Below are 25,404 nucleotides of genomic sequence, written 5' to 3'. Positions count from 1 at the left end.
ATAACCCATATTGAGAAGAAAACTTCCTCAATCATACTATAGCAAGAAGGACTGAATCAGCAAAGACATCAAAATTTTATAACTGTATCCCACCAATTTAAGATGCTAGAAGGAAAAAATTAATATGTAAAGTAGGGATGTGAAATAAAAGATGGCCTGACATGAATTTCCAGAAGTGAAAATTACAATGTCTGTGATGGAAAAATGTACTTGGTAGGATTGATAGCAGAATAGACATTATAGAAGAAAAGATTGGTGCATTTGAATATAGAGCGATACTTTCCAAAATGAAATGCACAAAGACAAACTCAAATAAACAGAGTATCAGTGAGTTGTGGGACAGTATCAAATGGCCTAAGATAGGTGCAATTAGAGTTCCAAGGGCAAAAGAGACTAAAAAAGCACTTCAAGAACTAACAGCCCCCAAATTTTCAGATTTCATTAAACTATTAATCCTCAGACTAAAGGAACTCAACAAAATATGCTGACTGAGAAAAGTCAGATGAAAAATGAGTACATACAGAATGATTCTGCTTTTATACAATTTCAGATACACAAACTGACTTACAGTGATAGAAAGCAGTGCAATGATTTCCTGGGGCTGGGGAAGAGGGGCAGAAATGAAGACTTATAGAAGGTTTGAAGGCAGGAAGAAGGTGTGAAGGTGATGGATATGAGCACTGTTTTGATTTTGGTGATGCCTTCATGGGTATATCCTCATGTCAAAAGGTAATTACTAATGCCCAAGGCTACACGGAAAAAGAAAGAGCGTTCCAGAAAAACATCTATTTCTGCTTTCTTGACTATGCCAAAGCCTTTGACTGTGTGAATCACAATAAACTGTGGAAAATTCTGAAAGAGATGGGAATACCAGACCACCTGACCTGCCTCTTGAGAAATCTGTATGCAGGTCAGGAAGCAACAGTTAGAACTGGACATGAAACAACAGACTGGTTCCAAATAGGAAAAGGAGTACGTCAAGGCTGTATATTGTCATCCTGCTTATTTAACTTATATGCAGAGTACATCATGAGAAACACTGGACTGGAATCAAGAAAAGCTGGAATCTAGATTGCCGGGAGATATATGAATAACCTCAGATATGCAGATGACACCACCCTTATGGCAGAAAGTGAAGACGAACTAAAAGGCCTCTTGATGAAAGTGAAAGAGGAGAGTGAAAAAGTTGGCTTAAAGCTCAACATTCAGAAAATGAAGATCATGGCATCCGGTCCCATCACTTCATGGGAAATAGATGGAGAAATAGTGGAAACAGTGTCAGACTTTATTTTTTGGGGCTCCAAAATCACTGCAGATGGTGACTGCAGCCATGAAATTAAAAGACGCTTACTCCTTGGAAGGAAAGTTATGACCAACCTAGAGAGCATATTCAAAAGCAGAGACATTACTTTGCCAACAAAGGTCCATCTAGTCAAGGCTATGGTTTTTCCTGTGGTCATGTATGGATGTGAGAGTTGGACTGTGAAGAAGGCTGAGTGCCAAAGAATTGATGCTTTTGAACTGTGGTGTTGGAGAAGACTCTTGAGAGTCCCTTGGACTGCAAGGAGATCCAACCAGTCCATTCTGAAGGAGATCAGCCCTGGGATTTCTTTGGAAGGAATGATGCTAAAGCTGAAACACCAGTACTTTGGCCACCTCATGCAAAGAGTTGACTCATTGGAAAAGACTCTGATGCTGGGAGGGATTGGGGGAAGGAGGAGAAGGGGACGACAGAGGATGAGATGGCTGGATGGCATCACTGACTCGATGGACGTGAGTTTGGATGAACTCCGGGAGTTGGTGATGGACAGGGAGGCCTGGTGTGCTGCGATTCATGCGGTCACAAAGAGTCGGACACGACTGAGCGACTGAACTGAACTGAACTGAAGGCTACACAGTAGTGAACAATGATATAGAAAAGGTCACTGAGAAGTGTGTTGATCTCACTTATTTTTTATAACACAACATGGTGGATGTTAACATCTTCTACAGAAGCAGGAACACAAGAAAGCAGGAAACTTTCATGTTAAAAAGCAAAAAATAAACTATTCTCACCTCCCAAGAGATGTCTGAGAACCAGTGTCATAAACTTCTAGATAGTCCTTTGTGCAATTGTAATGAAACTCCAGATGAAATTCTCTGAATCTCAGATGAATCAGGTGACCAGGTTGGACTATGATATGCCAGGTACAACTGATGCCATGGGGGTAGATATTTGGATGGCCAGGACTTTGAATGCTTCCGGTTGACTCTGTAAGAACTTTTCCACATGCTGTTGAAATAAAAATAATAATAATTATCCAAGTTATTTTTAATTCTGATTAAAATTAGAACCAACAAGCTACCTGGAATTCCAAATAAAAATAATCTGATCATAACCTCTTAAAAGGTCAAAAACGAAAAGTTTCCTTTTGTGCCACCTAGGATAACCTAAATTTTTCTCTTACTAATAGGTATCAATAAACCACTGAGATGTGCTGATTAGGAAATATATATTTCCTTTGCCTTTAAGTGTACTTTAAAATTTTTACAGCATAGGTGACTACACACCTACAGTATAGATTGATTTTCTATAATAATATATTTCCATTGTTCACTTATTCTCATAAAAGCCCCAAAGGCAAAGTAGAAGAATCACTTACCCAAAGCTGCACTGCTAAATTCAGCCACAAAACCATGGTTGTCAGCAGAAGAACTTTTCACGAATATGACATGAAGAGAGTTGTACACGGATGTTATAAACGAAGGGATGTCTGCACCACAATGCTTTTCATTTTTCAGAGAACCCAAAATGGAACTGCTGCCAACCTAAGTAAAAAAGATATGTTCAAATTTATTCTCCTAGATATTTATTTTGGAAAACTTCTTCAAGAATAATTTTTAATAAAATCTATTAATATAGTAAAAATCAATTTGAGAATAGTTTAGTTGCCCTAAAAGAAACTCCATCCCCATCTGCCTCAAGCCCCAGCCCCACAAAGCCATTATTCTGTTTTCTATTTCTATAGATTCCCTCTTCTGGACATTGCAAATAAATGGAATCATACAATATGCAGTCTTTCGTAACTAGCCCCTTTCACTTCGCATAGCGTTTTCAAAGTTCATCCATTTTGTAGTGTGTATCATTACTGCATTTCTTTTTAATACCATATAATATTCCATTGCGTGGATATATCACATTTTATTAATCCACATATCAATTGATGGACATTTAGGTTGTTTCTACTTTCTGGCTACTATGAATAATGACTGTAGTCATTTAGGTACAACTTTTGTGTGAATGTACATTTCATTTTCCTTCAATGTATACCTAGAAGTGGAATTGCTGGATCAAATGACAACTCTATGTCTAACTTTTTGAGGAACTGTCAATTGTTTTCCATGACAGCTGTTCCATTTACATGTTCACCAGTGGTGGGAAAGTGTAAAAGGGTTCCAATTTCAACACTGGTTATGATCTGACTTCTTGATTATAGTCATCCTAGTGGTTGTGAAGCAGCATCTCATTGAGGTTTGATTTGTATTTCCCTGATGATCAGTGATGTTGAGTATCTTTTGTATATCTTCTTTAAATAAATACATAAATTCATATTCTTTGCCCATTTAAAAATTATTTATTTTTAATTTCAGTGAAGTTCAAATTTTTCAGTTTTTCTTTTGTTGTATTTTTTGTGTCAGATCTAAGAAGGCTTTGCCTAACCCCAAATCATAAACACTGACTCCTTGTTTTCTTCAAGAGTTTCATGATTTTAGCTCCCAAATTTAGGTCGGTGATCCATTTTGAGTTAATTTTTTTGTATGGTGTAAGGAAAGGCTCCAGTTTCCTAATTTCATTTGTGCATATTCAACACTACTTGAAAAAACCATTTCTTCCCATTGAAAGTCTTGGCGCTCTTTTCAAAAATCAATTGATCATAAAGATATAGCAATTTATTTCTGGATTTTCTGTTCTGTTCCATTGCTCCATATTTTTATTCTTACTTGAAGAATACATGTAATATCCTCAGTTGATTATTATAGCTCTGTTCTAAGTTTTAAAGTCATAATTATGACTCCTCCAATGTTGCTCTTTTTCAAGAATGTTTCTGGCTATTCTGGTTCCCTTGCATTTCCATAAGAATTTTACAATCAACTTATGAGCTTCTGTGAAAATTCCCACTGGGACTTCAGTAGAGACTGAATTGAATCTTTAGATAAATTTAAGTAGTATTGTCATTTTAACAACATTAGTTCTTGTAATCCATTAATTTGAGATGTCTTTCTATTTATTGAGGTCTTTTATTTCCTTCCTTTGTAGTTTTCAAGAGTATAGATTTTAGATGTCTCTTTAAAGCTATATTCCTCAATGTTTATTCTTTTTTATGCTATTGGAAATGAAATTGTTTCCTTGATTTAATTTTCAAACTGTTCATTGCTAGTGTATAAAAAAGATACGACTATCATATTTTGATCTTGTATCCCACAACCTGCTGAATTTATTAGTTTTGATATTTTATGTGTATGTGTGTGCATTCCTTAAGATTTTCTATAGACGACACTATCTGTGAATTGAAATAATCATGTTTCTTCCTTTCCATTCTAGATGCATTTTATCTCCTTTCCTTGCTTATTGTCCTAACTAGAATTTCCCGTATAATGTTGAAAACACATGGTAAGAACAAACATCTTTGCCTTTTTACTGATGACACAGAGGCAAAGTATTTAATGTTTATTATTAAAAATGATGTTAGCTTTATACACTGTTGGATTCATTTAGCTAGAATTTTGTTAAGAATTTTGCATCATTTATACAGAGTGAAGTAAGCCAGAGAGAAAAACACCAATACAGTATACTAACACATATATATGGAATTTAGAAAGATGGTAACGACAACCCTGTATGCGAGACAGCAAAAGAGACACAGATGTATAGAACAGTCTTTTGGACTCTTTGGTGGGGGGATGCTTTGGGAGAATGGCATTAAAACATATATAATATCATATAAGAAACGAATCGCCAGTTCAGGTTCGATGTAGGATACAGGAAGCTTGGAGCTGGTGCACTGGGATTACCCAGAGGGATGGCATGCGGAGGGAGGTGGGAGTGGGGTTCAGGATGGGGAACACATGTACACCCGTGGCGGATGCATGTTTATGTATGGCAAAACCAATACAATATTGCAAAGTAAAAAAAAAATAATAATAATAAATAAATTTAAAAAAAAGAATTTTGCATCTATATATTTTTTATAGATGCCCTTTATCAGATTAAGGAAGTTACGTTCTGTTCTTGGTTTGTTGAGTGTTGTTTCATGAATAGATACTGAACTTTGTCAAATGCTTTTTATTTGCATCTATTGAGGTAATTATGTGGTTATTTTCCTCCTTTATTTTATACTGACTATTTTTGGATGTATAGCAGCCTTGCATTTCTGGGCTATATAATCCTCTTTATATGCTGCTGGATCCAGTTAGCTAGAATTTTGTTAAGGATTTTGCATCTATAAACTAGTTTTGTTTCATGTAACTGAGTGAGAATAACATGACATAATATTTTTAATAACATCTAATCAAATGCAGATATTCAAGTGTTTTACTCTCACCTCGACATAATCTGTATCACAGTGGGCAGAACCTCCCATGTCAAAGGCAGTGAAGTTGAGAAGAACCACTTGACTTTGGGGCTGGCGGATGGTCCACACACAGACCCTTTCTCCTGGATACACATTAGGGTAAAAGGGTGAGTGAATGATCCCCTCTCCAGTCAATTCTCCTCCGCAAGCTGTGAGTATGAAAACAACAGTAGTATTTGTCCAGAGATAAATGACTGTTGCCCTCAATTTTATTGCAGAGTTTCACCCTGCATAAAGATATAATGCAATGTGACCTTACAATTAGAATTTTCCCCTTACTACTCGAGGACACAGAATGACTAAAATATTTCAAGAAATGAAAATGTTACAATCATGCAAATGAGACATTTAAAAATTAAATTTTCTTACCCACTTGATAAACAGCACTGAAACTAGCTCTGACAACAGAAGCATCCATTTTAAGCCTGATCCAGATACTGTTAGTAATGGATTTAATGTGAGAGAGGGTTTCATTGCCACAGACTTTTCCAAGTAAGGTTTGATCATCTCGAACCTAAAGAGAAAAATAAAATTGATCTGTAATCCTAATCAAGAAACTAATCAACAAAGAAAAAGAATAAAAAAGAAAATGAGCACAAATACAAAAAATTGAAAATGACAAAGGTGATAAAAATACACAGATTCTGAAAAACTTGTATAATAATTTTAGGGACAACACTATATTAATATAGTTGAATGTTTGAAACGTTTGTCCCCAGAAAAATCTAAATTACTAAAATTATCTCAAGAAGGAGAAAAATAAAATCTGAGTAGATAATAAGTCATGGATAAAACTTAAAATATTACAAATAATTAGTTTCCCCCAAAAAAACTTTCTAGAAGATGCTCTACCTGGTAAATTAAATTAGACATTAAAGGAAAAGACAATTCCCATACATAATTTGTTCTAAAGAACCCTCAAACATGGAACAATTCCCAAATAATTATTCTCAGAATCATCTCACCAAAGCCCAACACAGATAATACAAAGGAAAACTATGAGTAGATCTCATCTATTAATATAGATACAAAAATCCTAAACAGTTCAAGAAAAATGAATTCACTTTCTTTGTAGGCTTATGTATCAAAACAAACATGAGGATAAGGGTGATGCAAGGACTATTAGAAATTATAAATTAAACTTGCCAATAGATCCAATAAGCTAAACTATTTTATCTCTATACGTGGCAAAAAGTGTCAGCATTTCTATTTATTAGAAGCAAAACTCTTAGAAAGTCAGGAGCAAAAAGAAGTGTCCTTTATATAATAAAGACCACCTATTTTAAGTCACAGAGAAGGCAATGGCACCCCACTCCAGTACTCTTACCTGGAAAATCCCATGGACGGGGGAGCCTGGTGGGCTGCCGTCTATGGGGTCGCACAGAGTCAGACATGACTGAGCGACTTCACCTTCACTATTCACTTCCATGCATTGGAGAAGGAAATGGCAACCCACTCCAGTGTTCTTGCCTGGAGAATCCCAGGGACGCGGGAGCCTGGTGGGCTGCCGTCTATGGGGTCGCACGGGGTCGGACACAACTGAAGCGACTTAGCAGCAGCATTTTAAATCAACAGTCAGTATCTTATAGTGTGGTGGCCATGAATCTGGTCTGTGGAGTCCTAAACTGTATTCAATTCCCACCTCTGTCGCTGGCAAACCTCCACACTTAATAACTTCGAACAAGCTACTAAATCTAAGCCACACTCAAGGAGCTGGATCAAATAGATGAAACCAACACGTGAATTCCTTAGCAAAATGCCTAGTTCTAGAAAAAGTGGACTAAAGAGTAACTGTTGCTATTCTTGACCTTTCAGAAGTTTCTCACTCAAATCAGAAATTCTTCTATGAATATACATAACTACTTTTGTTCTATAGAATTCTTTTGGAAGAGCTACCTGTCCAAACATAGCTCCACCCCCACAGCTAACATTATCAAGGTATCAACAAACACCAGCACCTGTGCCTGTGACGTCACTGTGAAAGAGTCGCCACTCACAGAAGCGCACAACAAGCAAGTGTATTTTTTTTTCCCCCAAAAGCATGACTGTCATGTTTGAGAATGTAGAGCGTGCTGATATTGCTTAACACAATGGTTCTCCATAGGTACCTCAACTGAACATTCTGGAAATCTGTGAAGGCAATTTTTGGCTTTGTTTTAATTACTAGCATGAAGGTGGTTGGGGTGCTATTGGCATTTAGTGGCTGGGGACTGGAGATATGAAACACCCTGAAATGTGAGAGACAGTCACACACAACAAGGGTTCTCCTGTGTCCTGTGTGTCCTTCTTTGCAGTGACAGTTATAAATGTAAAATCTACCTCGATTTTATATACCAGATGCAAAATACTTCTGCTCAGTTCTAGTTTGTACCAGATTTTCCAGGATTACAAGCAGAGTGTAAATCAAAAGAAGTTATTTTTTATTCCTGGAAATCTGTCAAGAATTGGTCACCATTTCAGAAAATTCATCTCCAACCCACATGGCCATGTCAGCTTGAGTTTTTAGTGTAGCATTCATATGGTTCAGGGAGCAAACAATTTATGACTTCATTCTGTCTTCAAGTGCAGCTTGCCCGGGCTTTTAACACACTGACATAAGTTCTTTTACTTTGCTTTAGTTCTCCTAAATCTTACACTTACAGATTTATTTACATAATGTATGTATACAATGTGAACTGATATCATCTATGAATTTCATTTCAGAATAGTATAATAGTCACACTGGAAGGTCTTGAAGTGTAGAGAACCACTGACTTAACCAAATACTCCGAACTCCCACAGAAAATTAGGGAATATTTCTCAGCAGAAATAACTTTTAAACTGAAAATTGAAAGAACATCCAGGTCAAGGGGAATGGACAGTAAAGGGAAGAGCTTACAAGTACCATAGCCAAAGCTGGTGGAGATATGGTAACATGTTACTCCCATCCTTAGCTGGTGGGAGTATAAATTTCTGGAAAGTAACTAGACAAATGTATCAAGAGTCTTGGAAATGTTCATAGTTTTGGACCTGGTAACTTCACTTCTAACACTCTGTCATAAGGAAATCATTCAAGATTCAGACAAAGACACATGAGGTTCCACATCAATATGCTCTATAAACATAAGAATCGAAAATATTCCAAATGTCTAATAATAAGAGGGTGATTGAATAAATCATGGTACAGCCATATGATAAAATCTTACACAGATGTTGGAAACTGCATGCCTTTCCAATGACTCATCCCAAACCAGTTCCTTTCTGTGAGCTGTAACATTAAATTTCACATACTGCCATTAATTTATGTTACATAGGTCTTCAACCAAACAGCAGATCTCTTAGGGAAGAGAAAATTCCTGTATCACCTTCATCTTCTAACACGGAACTCTGCTAATAACTCTGATGGATGCTTGCTGATTCATTAATTTTAAGGCGTGGTATGATGGTTCAATTTTTGTTAGAGACATACTACCGTGCTTAGAAACCAGAAAGCATGAAACACAGAGTAAGAGATCTTCCTGTTCTGGAATCCTCCAGGGTGCCATTCGCTTCTGCTAAGACTGCAGCGAATGTCTCTCTCTTCTCTTTTGCCCATTAGAAGATGACAAGGCGGAAGAAAAACAGCCAAATAGCAGCAGAGCTGGCTAAAGTGGGCCATTCCCCTGGGCCTCACTAATGAAATTCAAGGACTTCGGCAAGGAGAAAGGCAGTTGCAGCCCAAATGTTTTAAGAGGAACTTATAGGGCTCAAGGGCTTTAAACCTAGAAGGTACAATTGATTTTGGCTATGTTTCTCTCACTCTCTGTGGAAATGAAACCTTATTAATTCTGAAAGTCTGTATTCTCCCTAGATGCTAGGCATGGCGATACTATAACCACAACCCCTGAATGCTCTAGAGTGATACTAAATGCACATCCTGCATTCAATATCAGAGGACTTGTGAATTTGCACAACATCACAAAAACCTCTTTCTTTTGTGCTTGTGCAAGGGGACAGAATGTGTTATTTTTCTAATTACTCACATCCTTCCAGAAAGAGACTGAATATCTCACGAGCTCATTGCCGTGTGACTTGTGCTGCTTCCCTATGGCCATTATTAAACGGCCTTGACTTGTCCTCGTCCTTGACTCTGGGCTTGGCCACAGGGCTTGCTTTGCCCAAATGAATGTGAGCAGAAGTGATGTGCCTGTTTCCAAGAAAAAGCTTTGGGAGTCACTACGTAATTCAACCACCTTTTCTTTTCTGCTCTTACAAGACTAAGAGCTGGGGTCCCAGGGACAGATGGAACAGGGGACCAGATCAGCAGAGATGCCCCGGACCCCACACTGACATGTTAACATGTGTGGAGAATAAGCATAAGTCGTTGTAAGCCATAGAAATTTTCCGTTATTGTTTCTGATTTTATTGTTGTTGACTTTTCATTATTGAAATCTAAACTAGAGAAAGATGACTCATATTTGAGCCTGGTTTGAACCAAAAATATAGTTTTTTTTAAGAAGTCAGCTGGGTGGAATGGGGCATAGGAGGGAGACTCAAGAGAGAAGGAATATATATATATATATATATACACACACACACACATAATTATGACTGACTCACGTTGGTGTACAGCAGAGACCACCACAACACTGTAAAGCAATTACCCTCCAAAAATAAAAGTCAGCTGAAGTCATGCCATGGTCACTTGCAGAGGCATCACCACACCAAATCCATTCTTTACTGTAGGTCACATTTGCAAAGAAATGACAAGGACCATTTCAAATTTTACTGTTCTGTGGATGAGGCCCAGATTTTTCATTGATTGTGCTATTTATTCAGCAAACACTGATTTTTTTCAGGCTCAGAGATCAAATTTATAACCTGTGACCTATGATTTAACCCTACAGGACAGCCCAAATGGCTTCTGATTTTTACCTTCAGCAGATGGATCTAGTTCCTGATGACAAACTACTCATACAAAAGTGTGTTTTTTAATTTAAAAAATTCGTTCTTAAAAAGAAACTGTGTCCTGGTGATCTAAATAGGAAGGAAATCCAAAAACTAGGGGATGCATGTATATAGAGAGCTGATTCGCTTTGCTGTACAGCAGAAACTAAAACAACATTGTAAAGCAACCATACTCCAATAAAAGTCAATTAAAAAAAAAAAAAGAACCATGTCCTGTAGAAAGAGCTAAAACTAATTAGGCTTAAAAATACAGTGTATATAAAACTGTGGGTGTGTCTGGAGCCCAGTGACAAGTAAGCTTTAACATCTATAATGGATCAGGTCCCAGTGCAAGGTCTTAATATATGTGTTCATTTGTTTGTGTCTGCTATGTGTCCAGATTTGTGTCCAGATAAAATGATTTTTAAAATATGGTTAAGTATCACATCCTAATTCAAAGCAAACCAAATATGCTGGCACTTAGGCTTGGTCCAACTGAGACAGCTAAAATCAGAGCCTTACTAACCTTACTATACAGTAGCATTTAACATGTGGCTTCTAGTGACGTGAGCCTCAAGCTGAAATGCCCCTTAGCTAAGTAAAGACTTGATCCTGGAGACCAGCCTTCGTTCATCTGGAGGGGAATGGGACCCCCTTCCAAATGATAGATTAAAGGGTGAGGAGTAAGAGATGACAGAAGCCACAAGGACTAAAAATAGTTTTCTTAGGTTATTATCTTTCACAATTATTATGTTTTGTGATTTCATAGTTAAATTTTTAAAGCTTTTTATGCCTCTTGAAATAGTATTGCTTTTACTATCTCTACCAATAAAGTAAATTTGTCCTTTGTTTCTTTAATTTGCTTTTCTAAAACATGGAGTACATGTCTAGTTTTACCTAGAAGTATGTTCCTCAGTTCAGTTCAGTTCAGTCACTCAGTCACATCTGACTCTTTGCGACCCCATGAATCACATCACACCAGGCCTCCCTGTCTATCACCATCTCTCGGAGTTCTCACAAACTCACGTCCATCGAGTCGGTGATGCCATCCAGCCATCTCATCCTCTGTCGTCCCCTTCTCCTCCTGCCCCCAATCCCTCCCAGCATCAGAGTCTTTTCCAATGAGTCAACTCTTCACATGAGGTGGCCAAAGTACTGGAGTTTCAGCTTTAGCATCATTCCTTCCGAAGAACACCCAGGGCTGATCTCCTTTAGGATGGGCTGGTTGGATCTCCTTGCAGCCCAAGGGACTTACAAGAGTCTTCTCCAACACCACAGTCCAAAAGCATCAATTCTTCGGCGCTCAGCCTTCTTCACAGTCCAACACTCACATCCATACGAGGCCACTGGAAAAACCATAGCCTTGACTAGACGGACCTACATGATTGCAAACTCCAGTATGTCGGCTGCTGCCACCCTCTCTCCTCCTCCCATTGTCATCATTGGAATCACCGTCATGTTAACTTTCATTTCCTGGTGTGCCAGACATTGTGCTGCTGCTGCTGCTGCTAAGTCGCTTCAGTCGTGTCCGACTCTGTGCGACCCCATATACGGCAGCCCACCAGGCTCTGCCGTTTCTGGGATTCTCCAGGCAAGAACACTCGAATGGGTTACCATTTCCTTCTCCAATGCATGAAAGTGAAAAGTGAAAGTGAAGTCGTTCAGTCAGGCTAAGAACATTCGAATAGTTTCCCTTTTCACTGAGCAAAGCTCAGTACATTCACATCCATGTACAAAGCCCTACAAGATTTAGTTCCTGTGTAACTCCTGTTTCTCTCTACATCGCCTCTGTTGATTCTAGCCACAGAGTCTATTTTCAGTTCTTCATATTTGTCGAATTTTTTTTTTTCTCAGTTCCTCCTTCTCCTGGATCTTTGCATTTCTAATCCCTTCTCATCTTCAGACTCAAAATGTGACATCCTTAGGGAAGCTACCTCTAACGTTCAACTAAAGGCATCAGTCCTGTTATTTTCACTCATATATTTCTTTCCTTCATGATACTTTTCCCACCTTGAAAGTATGTAATTGTATGCTTGCATGTTTAATATCTCTGTGCTTTATACACCCATCCCCAATACAGAACCTGGCATGAACTTTGTTTGATTAACCATGCAGAGAATGAATAGATAAGTGGGTGAATGACCTCTTCTAATTATTCTTTAAAGAGTAGTCTTACTGTTTCTATTATGGATGAAGAAGCTGAGTTTAACTGATGTTAAATATCTTGCCTTTAGTGAAACAGAGAGTCAAAGTCCTTTCTCATGTTTCCATGCAATATTGTTCCATTTATATCAGAGAGCGCTGGCCATCCTCTTGATGTGCTCCAATAATTTGGAGCTTTCTTTCTTTTTCTTTCTCTTCCTTCCTTCCTTTCTTATTAGTGAGTGTGCTGGGCCTTTGTTGATGCATCTGGGCTTTCTCTAGTTGTTGCAAGTAGGGGCTACTCTCTAGTTGCGGTGGACAGGCATCTCATGGAAGTGGCTTTTCTTGTTGTGGAGCACAGGCTCTAGGACACGTGGGCTCACTAGTTGCGGTTCCCAGGCTCTAGAGCACAGGCGCAATAGTTGTGGCTCATTGGCTTATCGCTCTGTGGCATGTGGGATATTTCTGAATCAGGGATCTAACCCACATCTCCTTCATTGGCAGGAGAATTCTTTACCACTGAGTCACCAGGAAAGCCCCTGGAGTTTTCCTGATGATCTTGATTTCCATAGCTCCTCTTCTCACTCACTGCTCTCCATCTCACTAGTTCCGTGGGGTTTGTGATCTCCACATGAGCACACAACTCCTCTACACACAGGAAGGATTTATGCCATACAATCCCTTGAAACTCCAAACCTAGGTGGTTCTACCATCTCAGTCTATTCCCTGGCTCCCACCGTGCCAATGGGTAGAACTGTTTTCACCTGAACAAAAGCATATTTTATCACTTCATTAAAAGGCATCAGGATGACAAAGCAATTTTGGAAAAACTGTGCTGACAACAAAAATGCTAAGAAACTAGCCAAATGTTTCTAGTCTCTGCCAAAACTCCAAATCCAATATGATAAGAATGCAAGTTACTGGACATCGCCCGATGTCTTCTTTCTTTCTGCCATCTCTGGAAAGACACTTCTTTGAACTAAAATTGATTTCAACCTGTGCTTCACTAGAAAACATGCTACTCTGGTGTATCTGCTTGCTGCAGCCGCATTCCAGCTTCATTTGTCAGAGGTCTTACTCTTTCTCTGCCATTTGGGTTTATGTCCTTAAGGACTTTTCTGTAAATCATCACAGTCATGAGGCTCTGACCAACACATCCCCTTGAGGGTGCCCAGTGAACTGAGGCAGACGGGAAGTCACAGACCTCCCTCACCCAATTCTGAGGCTGGAGCTGAACAGCTCTGCTGCCTGACAAAGAGTAAAAAGAGGTCCTTTGTGAATCTGAAGTCATCCCAAGACCTGTGGGGAGTGGGGAGATCTGTGCAGGGCCCAGCCGGGAGCAATGGGAGTGGAGGAGAGGAAGGAGGGAGGTAGGAGGTGATGAGAGGTTCAGAGGGAAGACCGGTCTTCAGTGTTCCAGCTGACTGTGCTTCCCCCTTCCCCATTAATTTTATTCTTTCTTTAAAATCTTAGAGATTTTATCTGGCTTTGATTTGTAGCACTTTCTTTTTACTTTCTACATTGTCTTTCATTTCACTTTCTATTTCCTTCCTTAACCCAGTAATTACTCAGGAGAGTGTTTATAGGTTTTCAAGAAGTCGGACATTTAAATTTTTTAACAGTTATTTCTACTTGCTTCTCATTATAAAGAGATGTACAATTTCTGCATTGTGAATTTTCTGGGATTGGCAAGAGGTCTAAAATATGATTAATCTGTCAATTAGTGATACTTGTAGAATGGGTACACATGCCTTAGATTTCAGAAGCCAAATTTAGTGTTACTTACTTCTCCCTGTCTTATTAATCATAGTTTGTTTTTGTTTTTCTTTCTTCTTCTAAGAAGGAAAAACTTCCCCAGAAGCCTCCTGTTTCCCCAGAAGGCCCCTCTCCTCCTGCTCCCTTTCCTGTCTTGGTGGGGAGGGAACAGACGATGTGGGATGGGTCAAGGAGATCTAGTGAGGGCAACAGCTGTATTCATTTCCTTCCATACCCCATTTCAAGCCCTGCTGGCAGCATCACACAAGCTTCTGAGATTATTATTCAGCCTAGTACTTGATTCTCTGGGATTAAAATTAAACTTTCATTACTACCTTATGTGTCCTTCACTCAGAGTTCTGATGACTTACATCACTTATGGAATATTAATTAGGTGCTGCTTTTTATTCTGGAAAGATAGTTCTTCACATTTGTTGAACTAGTCTCTACAATTTAAAAGCTCTCTTAACAAAACAGGCGGACAACAGTTGATCTATTCTTGCTATACTTACTCTTTTGTTACAAGCCACATCACCCGTGGGCAATATACATTTTTAGAAGTGGAAACTTTAGCTGAGAAGTGATATAAGTCCAAGAATTAAAATATAAATGTATGTTTCTTATTTAAAAAAGAAGAAAGATATGCTACACTGAATGTGGCAATACCACATTTATGATCCTTTGCAGTTAAATTTTATTCTCAAATAAATGTTTATGGAGCTTTCTTACTGAACACAAAGTCTTTCCAAACCACACTACATGTGAAAGAGACATACTAGAGATTGACATTTTAATCTACATTTAAAGGACATATTCACATGGCAACAAGACATCTGGAGTTATAAATGAGAAGATTTGGGATTCTTAGAAATACATCTCAGTTTAGTTTAGTTCACTCAGTCGTGTCTGACTCTTTGCGACCCCATGAACTGCAGCCCACCAGGCCTCTCTGTCCATCACCAACTCCCAGAGTTTACTCAAACTTATGTCCATTGAGTCGGTGATGCCATCCAACCATCTCATCCTCTGTTGTCCCCTTCTTCTCCTGCCTTCAATCTTTCCCAGCATCTATTCCCACTCAAAAGAAGAGTTCCTATAATCATTTCCCCACACCTATCTAGAATTACCTTTCTGTTCTTCATCCTTTCTAAAATGTGGCGGGGAGGGGGGTGGTCCTTCTCTCTCACACAAATAGAGTTAATAAATGGCAAAATCATCCTTCTTCCAAACCAGCAATATCTTAAATACTACACTTCTTTGTTTACTCCTTTGATTAAACATGTCATTTTAAACACTTTTTAAAACTAAAACCAACATTGAGGAGAATGATCTATTGAGTCATAATAATGTCATTTGAATTTGGTTCCAGTATCATTTTACCCACTGTCTAAAGCATATGAAAAGTGTTGGATATACTTTTCCTAAAAGGGCTTAGTTCACAAATTTTCCCAGTAGGTAGATATGATTAAAGGTCAGAACTTTGATCTAAGTCAGTATACATCTATCTAGACTACTACATGTAGGTACAGCTAAATCCTGTTCCAACAATAACCAGAATTTGACCTTTGTGATCTCAATTTTCTCATTTGTAAAATTAAGGATTTTTATTAAATGACTTCTGAGACCCTGCTGGTGCTAAATTTCTATAAATCAATTGGCTGTATTTCTGTAGGACAGTCAAGGTTATATAGAAAAGTCTATTCAATTATTCAAATCACTGTATATGACCTGTCCTTCTGATAACAAAGTTCTTTTATTTTTTCCATCAATAACCCTTGAGGGACATTTGATCAAGACTCTGTGGTTATTAGTGCACATTAGAATGTTGATACTTCAGTGGCCAACTATGAAAGGTTCTCATCCGATGTCTCTGAACTAATGCGTTCAAGGCAGGAGGCAGAAATTTGACCTGAGAAAGACTTGCATTTGTAATGTTTTTAATTCTTCAAGCTTCTTTTTTTATTTATTTCCTTGATTTAGCCTTATAAAGTGTAGGAGGAAAGGTAGGGCATCTTACAGAAGTAGGAACTCAAGTATGTAGATAAAGAATTGTCCAAGGCTTCACTAGTGGCTCAAATGGTAAAGAATCTGCCTGCAATGCAGGAGACCTGGATTCAGTCCACCTGGAAAAGGGAATGGCTACCCACTCCAGTATTCTTACCTGGAGAATTCCATGGCTAGATGAGATTGGCAGGCTCCAATCCATGGGGTTGCAGAGTTGGACACAACTGAGCAACTACCAGTTTCAGTATACAGTCATCACAGGACTGAACGAAAATAAGAACTTAGAGTGTTGGGTGGAGATGGTGGAATAGAAAGACCCAGAGCTCAGTTCCTCCGATGGAGACACCAAATTTACAACTATTTACAGAGCAGCTATCAATGAGAACAACCTGAAGACTAGCAGAAGAGATTCCCAACTAAATATGTAAATAAGGAACCATAATGAGACAGGCAGGAATGGCAGAGATGCAATATAGTCAAGACCCATAACACCAGGTAGGTGGCCCACAACTGGGAAGATAATCACAGTTGCAGAAAGTTTCCCCCAGGGAGTAAGGGCATCTAGCACAGTAAGTACTCTCTAAGTGTGAACTATTTTTACTATTCTTCAATTAAAAAAAAAAAAAGATGTTGGAAATTTAGTTTTTATTTATATAACAATGCCTAAAATTGCTTCATAATGAAAAACTCTGATGTACTTTATGAGGGACTTTAGAAAACATAAACTGAATGAATATACACATTTATCATCTGAGTTTAAAACTTCTAGATTTAAAATATATTACTGTGGTTTCATTGTCAATGTACTTGTTCATTATTGAGTTAAGTCCAGATCTTATGCTAGAAGTCTATGCTTCCTCTCTCTACATGTGGAGGAGGGAAGAAGGTAAGAGGTTACTTGGGTTTTTCCTGGAAAAATGAATTGGTCTAACTTACATGGGCAAACATAATTGTCAGTGCCTCCCTAAGTTTATTGAAAATGATTGTACCCAACAAAAAGTATTTTGTTTCTCTTACTCAACACTTTAATTTGTGGCTTGACCAGTGAAATACCAGACGAGGCAAACAAAAGCTGCCTTTTTGTCTCAGATAGTCTTCTTATTACATCCATTACACACATTTAAATCAGAGTTAAAATTTTCAGTAGGAGGGCAAGCAGAACTGATGAAGAAAAAAAAATCTCTAAAACAAAGATTATTCAATGCTTTAAGTTAACTCTCTGCCACTGACTATCTAGCTCACCCAGGCAAATCCTTTTACTCTTCTGGGGTGAGTTCCCTCCCATGTAAAACTGTCCTGTACAATCTCTGAATTCTGTATCCTATTAGTAAATGCTATTCGTTTTACTCATTGTCATTCACCCTGGTTATTAGGGCTCAGTTTAGAAGCTTGTGGGCTTCCCTGGTGGCTCAGACAGTAAAGAATCTGCCTGCAATGCAGGAAACCCAGGTTTGATCCCTGGGTCAGGAAAATCCCTTAGAGAAGGGAATGGCTACCCACTCCTGTATTCTTATCTGGAGAATTCCATGGACAGAGGAGCCTGCTGGGCTACAGTCCATGGGGTCACAAAGTGTCAGACATGACTGAGTGACTAACACTTAATAGCTTGTAATTTAGCACTACTATGAATTTCTAGTCTCAGTTTTCATTTTTGTCCTTTGCTATTCTATTACCCATCTCCTGTTTCACCATCTGTAGATCTATTTTTGGCAAAATTCTTTCATATTCTCTAGAACAGGTGTTGTTAGACCTTAGCCTGCAACAAAATCAGCTGGCTGGGTTGGGGGGCAGGGGAATCTGTGAAAGCACAGATTGCTGAGCTGATTCCCTAGAGGTACTGATTCAGGAAGTCTGGGACAGGACACAGGTTTATACTACCTAACATCCAGACCATCCAGGTGATCTGGGCGCCGTAGACCCAACAACCATTTGAAGACCTCGGCTCTACAGAATATAAAAAAATGTTGACAAACATTATCTAAGGGTCACTCAGTAGCAAAGCTTACCTCAATGTAACTATGAGAACAGCCACTTTGGCCTTCCAGCTCCACGACGGTGAAGTTGACCTGTATTTGCTCTCCCGGGGGCTGCTTTATGGTGTAGATGCATTGTCTGTCGTGCATGAAAGGTCCAGACAAGTCAGCAAAGAGAAGACCCTCTGGGTCTGTGTAGTTCCCTCCACATTGTAGGTCCGCTAAAGACAACACAGAAGAGAAGGGAAAGGTCACGCAGACAGACATTCCTCCAGCTCCCAGGCATGAGACACAATTTTTAAAAATTATACACACATACATACCATCATACTCCCACTCTATTCACCCTGAACAGACTTACACTTTTCATTACAAGATTTTTCAGCTTGACATGTATTTGTGGGACAGCCTAAAGAAATGGCTATAGAAATGTGTGATCTAACTTTCAATCTAACATCCTCTTAGATAAATTGCTTTTGAAATGCATTTATGCTTTCCTGCATGCCAAAGAGATGTGAGGCAGTTTATATAACATATGTAACAAAATAAAATATGTAACTAGAAAAATGAAACGGATTAAAGGAATAATGAATACAGAATAGCAAGATATGGTCAGGGTCGGGGGGGAGTTGTTATGCACAGAAAACAGGTATGGGCTACAGAAATTACAGAAAGTCAGCAGCAGATTCAGCCTGAAGCCAAAATAAATGAGGAAAGAAGACTAGTGAAAAGATGTTTCTTGTTATCTTTCCTGATATTGAGACTTAAAAGGTGTTTCTCTTGTGAATTCTCATCAGGGCACAATGATGTATGTGAAGAACAAAATCCTCTACAGACCTAAAATAAAAAATAAAATGATGGAGCATTTCACTGTTTTTTTTTTTTTTTTTGGTTGGTTGGTTTGCTTTAAGGTAGCAATGCAATTTAAAGATAAAATAGCTATAAATCTGACATATCTCAAGAGAGACTGCATTTCCCTTTTGTTTCTCCCAACAACACACCCAATAACAGCTAAGGAACTAATGTATGAATTATTTAATTTTAGGGGCCTCACCCATATTTACCATAAGTGGATCCCCAAATTTAGGGGCTAAGGAGTATTAAAGCATTAATAATAGAACACTAGGAAAACAAAGAAATTTGTAGCAATGAAAGAAATATTTATAAATACACATAATCAGTATGAGTAAGTCATCCTCAGCCTCACAGTAAAATACAGAACAGCTATGAGCAAAGCACTGTCCTTCAAGTTGATATTAAGCTCCTAGTCATCAAGGTACTTACAAGGTGATGTTAAGTAGGTGATAAGAAACCCTTGGTCATTAATCTCGTTGTCAGAATGGAAATGAATCCTGGCAAAGGGACCCGTAGTCTGGAGTGGGGGTGCAGAGAGAGTGGTGCAGAATTTCCCAAGAACAGGGTCCTGATGCAAAGGACCATCTCGAATCTAAAACAAGAGGAGGAGTCATTATGTTCAACGTGGTCAGATTTTAACAAGCCTAGCCATTTTGTACATTAACTTTAGAAAACTTGTCTTTTAAGTGATGGCTCTGGGAGGTTCTCCTGTTACCTGTGAATCCACCACACAGTTGGGGTTCGGGGAAGGGTAATCTCCTCCCATCATTCAGATGCCTTACATTTGCTCTGAATTTTAACTCTGAGGCTAAATGTATACTCTGAATGTGTCTCATGAAACTTTTTCATTATTTTCTTTCCTATGTTTCCCCCAACCCCAAGTGTTTGGTTTCTTTTAATTGTTCATTCATTCATTTATGGTTATGCCATGCAGCTTGTGGGATCTTAGTTCCTGGACCAGGGATGAACCCTCTGCAACAAAAGCACCAGGTCCTAACCACTGAGATGCCAGGGAACTCTCCAGATGTTCGTTTTGAAATGATAAATTCCTAATGACCGAGAAGAAGAAATGAATATAGGCAAAGAAAACAGAAGAGGAAGGAATGCCAGCAATATCCACTGGTCTAAATACTTAGAGCACAGCTTGGTCTAAATACTTAGGAGGATCAGAAATGGGAAAGGAAGTAATGTGAGATTCAGTTCAGTCGCTCAGTCGTGTCTGACTCTTTGCAACCCCATGAATTGCAGCACGCCAGGCCTCCCTGTCCATCACCGACTCCCGGAGTTCACTCAAACTCACGTCCATCGAGTCGGTGATGCCATCCAGCCATCTCACCCTCTGTCGTCCCCTTCTCCTCCTGCCCCCAATCCCTCCCAGCATCAGAGTCTTTTCCAATGAGTCAACTCTTTGCATGAGGTGGCCAAAGTACTGGAGTTTCAGCTTTAGCATCATTCCTTCCAAAGAAATCCCAGGGCTGATCTCCTTCAGAATGGACTGGTTGGATCTCCTTGACGTCCAAGGGACTCTCAAGAGTCTTCTCCAACACCACAGTTCAAAAGCATCAATTCTTCTTAGATGCAACATAAAAACAGTTTTGTGAATTTAAAAAGTGAAATTTTAATAGTAATTAAGTACTGCACTAATGATGACTGACCTTAGCAAATCTTTTTACTGGCTGGGTTTTAATCTGTTAAATAATCATGCCAGCCATTCTATGATCCTGTTGTAATTGCAAATTCTGTACTGCATAGAATACCAGGGCACCAATGAACGAAATCATATTTTAATATGACTAATTTTGTCCACTCAAATTATTTGTTCTACCGGTAGCGAAGTTATAGGGCAGCATTACTTTATTCCAGTAATTTAACTAGTTCCTTGAAATATTCTTGAGAAATGAGAGGCATTTCAATATTATTGGAATGATTGGTCTTTTCCATTACATGCATATCCAGGAATTAACATGTAGGAATGAAAAAACTGTCTCTAATTTGATATTAATAGAATATATTGAAATTAACTTCAAAAAATTTTACTTTAATGTCAACATCTACAGGATTATCTTGCCGAGATTTTCCAGTTATTCCCAAAGGTTTCAAATCCATTACACTTGCTAAATTACTAATGACTTCAGCTCATGGAGATTCCTGTCTGACAGCCATACACTTCCATTTTTATCAGTAATTCCATTATGCTCCATTCTTCTCTAATGGACTTGGGAAACCACACTATCTTTTATCACTGCTGCAAGGGACTCAGAGACTTATGGTGGTAAACAAGATGGGAACAACATATGAATTCAATCTTCTCAATGATCTTTTCAGTTTACAAATAGAGAGCCATGTTTTTGATAGACCTACATGCTTATAGCATTTGAATATAACAAATGGCACATGTTTCCTCTTTCATATTTTAATCTTTTACTAATGATAAACTGGAGGGACAGAGGGTGACTTCTTTCTTCCCAGTGACAATATCAATACAGCCAGTGAGGCACACCCTTCAGCAATCCAAACACAATTGCTATTAGGTTACTTTTCTTCATGGAACCCTAGAGTCAACTTGTGAAACACCTTGGCAGTTTATAGCAGACAACTGAAGATTTGAATCTGCTATGGAGAAGACAGCCGTTCCTCGGTGTTGATTTCATAAAATCTGCTATTCCCATGGGAAGAAACTGGGCTTCTGGGAAATGACAGGGGAAGGCAGGGCAGTCTGTTTCCCACATTTAAATGGAACCCATAAGAAACAACAAGCTGGCACAGCTAAGAATGGAGTGTTTCCGAGAATTCCCCGGTGGTCCAATGGTTAGGACGCCACACTTTCACTGCTGACAAAACAGGGAGTTACAAGATCTAGATGTCCATCGGCTACCTATTGAAGCTAACAAATTTTGGTCATCCAAGGGCATCGTTAATAATGGTTCCCTGAGTTCTAATCATATCATGATAAATTCCATCTAAATCCAATTGTTGGACTTCTCTGGTGGTGCGGTGGATGAGAATCTGCCTTCCAACGTGGGAAACAGGTTCAATCCCTGGTCCAGGAAGACCCCACACGCCAGGGAGCAACTGTGCCACGAGCCTCTGTGCCACAACTACTGAGTCCGTGCTCCAGAGCCCCTGCTTCACAAGGAGAGAAGCCACCGCAATGAGGAGCCCATGCACCACGACGAGGAGTAGCCCCAGCTCTCCGCAACTAGAGAAAGCCGGCACACGATAATGAAGATCCAGCGCAGCAAAACTAATAAATAAATAAATACAATGGTCTACCTCAAGATAATCTTTGCTACAGTCATCATGGTGCTCCAGGCTCAAGGTCCCAAACGTAAATGTGATCAGGAGGTCAGGACTAGTTATCACCCTCCAGACACAATCTCTTCCTGGAGGATACTTTCCAGGATACCCTGGAGACTTAATAGAACCATAAGTTCCAGTCAGCATACCTCCGCACTCTGAAATAAGAGGAAAAAATAACTTTACATTTGTATGCAACTTATAATTCATGTAGAATTATCATAGCCCTTACTGCAAGAAGAAAGGCTTTGTATAAATAACAAGGTGCAGTTTTGGACACCCTCATAAATTAAGCATGACTTTCTGTTTTCCAGTTTTATAAAGTTATAAAACCAGGAGTACCGATAGATAAATAAATGAATCACCCGTGTATCAAGCTCCATGCTTATTAGCCATCTCGTGGTGATACAATTTAAATGCAGTGCTGAACTGTCTGAGTGATGAATAATGGGATGACAGATTTATTTTTTCACTTTGAAAGAGAATAATTCCTGTACCTTAACTCTATTAAAGTAAAGTTGATTTACAATGTTAATTTCAGGTATACAGCAAAGTGATTCAGAAAAAAAAAATATATATATATATATACACACTCTTTTTCAGATTTTTTTCCATTATAAGTTGTTACAAGATATTGAATATAGTTCCCTGGCTTTAACAGTAGGTCCTTATTGTTTATCTATTTTATACATAGTAGGGTATATCTGTTAATCCCAATCTCCTAATTTATCCCTACGCTTCCCTTTTATGCATTAACTCTTAAAAATTTCTGGAACTTCTGTCAGCCTCTAAGTCTTTCAACAAACAGGTCATTTTATACATTAGAAAAGTTCAGTGCTACATAATTTTCATTTGAAAAGATTAGCAGTCTTAACCCTGAGATACAGACCATTGATTTTATAAATGAAGAAATTCACATATCTATGGGTGGTTGAACCACCCTCCCAGGAATGGAGTTGGGGAAGAATGACATCCAGCTTTCTGACACTCACGCCACCATCTCACCTCCACTATATCCTACTAACCCCCTAAAATTGCATATCATCTGTGGTGGCTATTGCATGTTACTATAAAAATAGAAGAAAAAAAAAAAAACAGAAATCTAGATATGAATCTAGACTAGAGTAAATATAAATTAGAAAAAAAGTAAAATAAAGTGACATTTCACATATACAAGTTGTGGAATTCACATAACTATGCAGGTTATTAAAAAAAAATATCGCTACCAAGGCCAAAAGTAAAACAAATTTAGTTACATGATTCTCACTGTTTCTAATGAGAAAACATCTCAGTTGCTCAGAGGAAGAAAAGCTTTTTTAAAAGCTTTTTTAGTATTTAAAAAATTATCATATAAGTAAAAAAAATAAAGTGCCATAAGCAAAGCAAAATATTAATAGAAATCTAGGGAAAACATAGTATATAATACAATGAGTTAATATCCCTAAAATGTGAAGAGCTTCTCAAAAGAATAGAGATATAAACAAAGAGTTCATTGAAAAGTGGAAAGTACCTCCTGACGTAATTATTTTTGCAAAAACAAAACTGAATTTGATCAAACACTCCCTGTGTGCATTTCTCAACCTGCAGTGCAGGGCAGTGGGGCCCAAACAGCAGAAACAGCAATATTCTTGCTGGTGAAAGAAATGAAACTCAGATTGTTGGGCCAAGAAAGTGGCTGGGACTTGCGAACAGAGTATTACAGAAAAGGCAGCTGCATGAAAATAGCATCCAAAAAAATGTGTCCTTGGGTCCTTAGCCAAAGCCTAAGCTGAAAACACAAAGGGGAAGACTGCAGACCAACAGGAAATAGGAGACAAAGCCCAAACCTCTGTGTGTAATTTGAAACCCAGAAGGAGAGAAGGGAGCGGAAAAATGACAGAAGCAGAGGAGAAAATCATATCTCAAAAGATTTAGAAAAAGTATTTGATGTTTTAGCATCCATTCATAATAAGCTAGAAATAAAAGGTGATAGCTGAAAATGTTCGTAAATTCTTTGGCACGGAGAAGTAGGGTCTGTGGCTCTTCCTCTTGAATATGGGTGGGCTTATGACTGCTTCAAACAATTTTTTTTTCTTTTCTTTTTTCTTTTTTGGCCACACCACACAGCTTGTGAGATCTTAGTTCTCTGACTAAGGACTGCACCCACATCCTCAGCAGTGAAAGCGCAGTCTTTGTTAGCCACTGGGCCTCCAGCGTATTCCTGTGACTGCTTCAGCCAGTTAAAACTAAAGCAGAAATAACACAACATGACCTCTAAGGAAAGGTCAGTAACAGTTATGTGGTACCTGCCTGGTCCTGTTGCAATGCGTATTCCGAGAGAAGCCAATGCTGGAAAGAAGTTCCACTACAGGGCCTTCCACTACTAAGACCACCACAGGAGAGGGGCTGCAGGTAGGCATTCAAGTCAACAGCCTGGTTGAATTCTCATCCAGAGGCCAGCACCAATTGTTAGCCAAATGACTGAGTCATATCGGATTTCCAGCCTCATTGAGCCTTTAGATGACTACAGTCCCAGCCAATATCTGATTGTAACTGCTTAAGAGGTCAAGTGATTATTGCCATGCTGAGCCCTTTCCAAATTCCTGGTCCACAAAGTCAGAAATATAATAAGATGATTAATGCTCCACAATGCTAAATTTGTGCGTCATATGTTATCCAGCCGTAATCATTCAGAGTGAACTTCCTTAATGTGATAAAAGTTATTTACAAAAACTTAACAGCTAAAACACAACATTTAAAGGCAGAATATTGAACATTTCCCCATGAGGCTGGGAACAAGACAATGATACTCACTCCATCACTTTCATTCAGTGTTATATTAGAAATTCTGGCCAAGCAAAGAAATAAGTCAAGGAAGAGAA

General features: G+C 38.6%; 1 protein-coding gene across 1 annotated transcript in view; it reads right to left on the bottom strand.

The window, feature by feature from the left end:
• The window catches only part of CUBN (cubilin), a 261,035-nt gene that overhangs the window by 205,825 nt on the left and 29,806 nt on the right, over nt 1-25,404 (bottom strand). Inside the window, exons 15-21 of the mRNA XM_005891915.2 lie at nt 22,520-22,701; nt 19,676-19,838; nt 18,425-18,612; nt 5,982-6,126; nt 5,583-5,761; nt 2,643-2,808; nt 2,056-2,272 (exon numbers count right to left, since the gene is read on the bottom strand). Of these exons, the coding sequence (XP_005891977.2) occupies nt 2,056-2,272; nt 2,643-2,808; nt 5,583-5,761; nt 5,982-6,126; nt 18,425-18,612; nt 19,676-19,838; nt 22,520-22,701 (1,240 nt within the window). The remainder of the gene's footprint in view (nt 1-2,055; nt 2,273-2,642; nt 2,809-5,582; nt 5,762-5,981; nt 6,127-18,424; nt 18,613-19,675; nt 19,839-22,519; nt 22,702-25,404) is intronic.

Source organism: Bos mutus, chromosome 13, assembly GCF_027580195.1.
Source record: "Bos mutus isolate GX-2022 chromosome 13, NWIPB_WYAK_1.1, whole genome shotgun sequence".
In the NCBI taxonomy this organism is placed as follows: Eukaryota; Metazoa; Chordata; class Mammalia; order Artiodactyla; family Bovidae; genus Bos; species Bos mutus.
The sequence above is the reverse complement of the archived record's forward strand: the minus strand, read 5'-3'. Positions and strand labels throughout refer to the sequence as shown.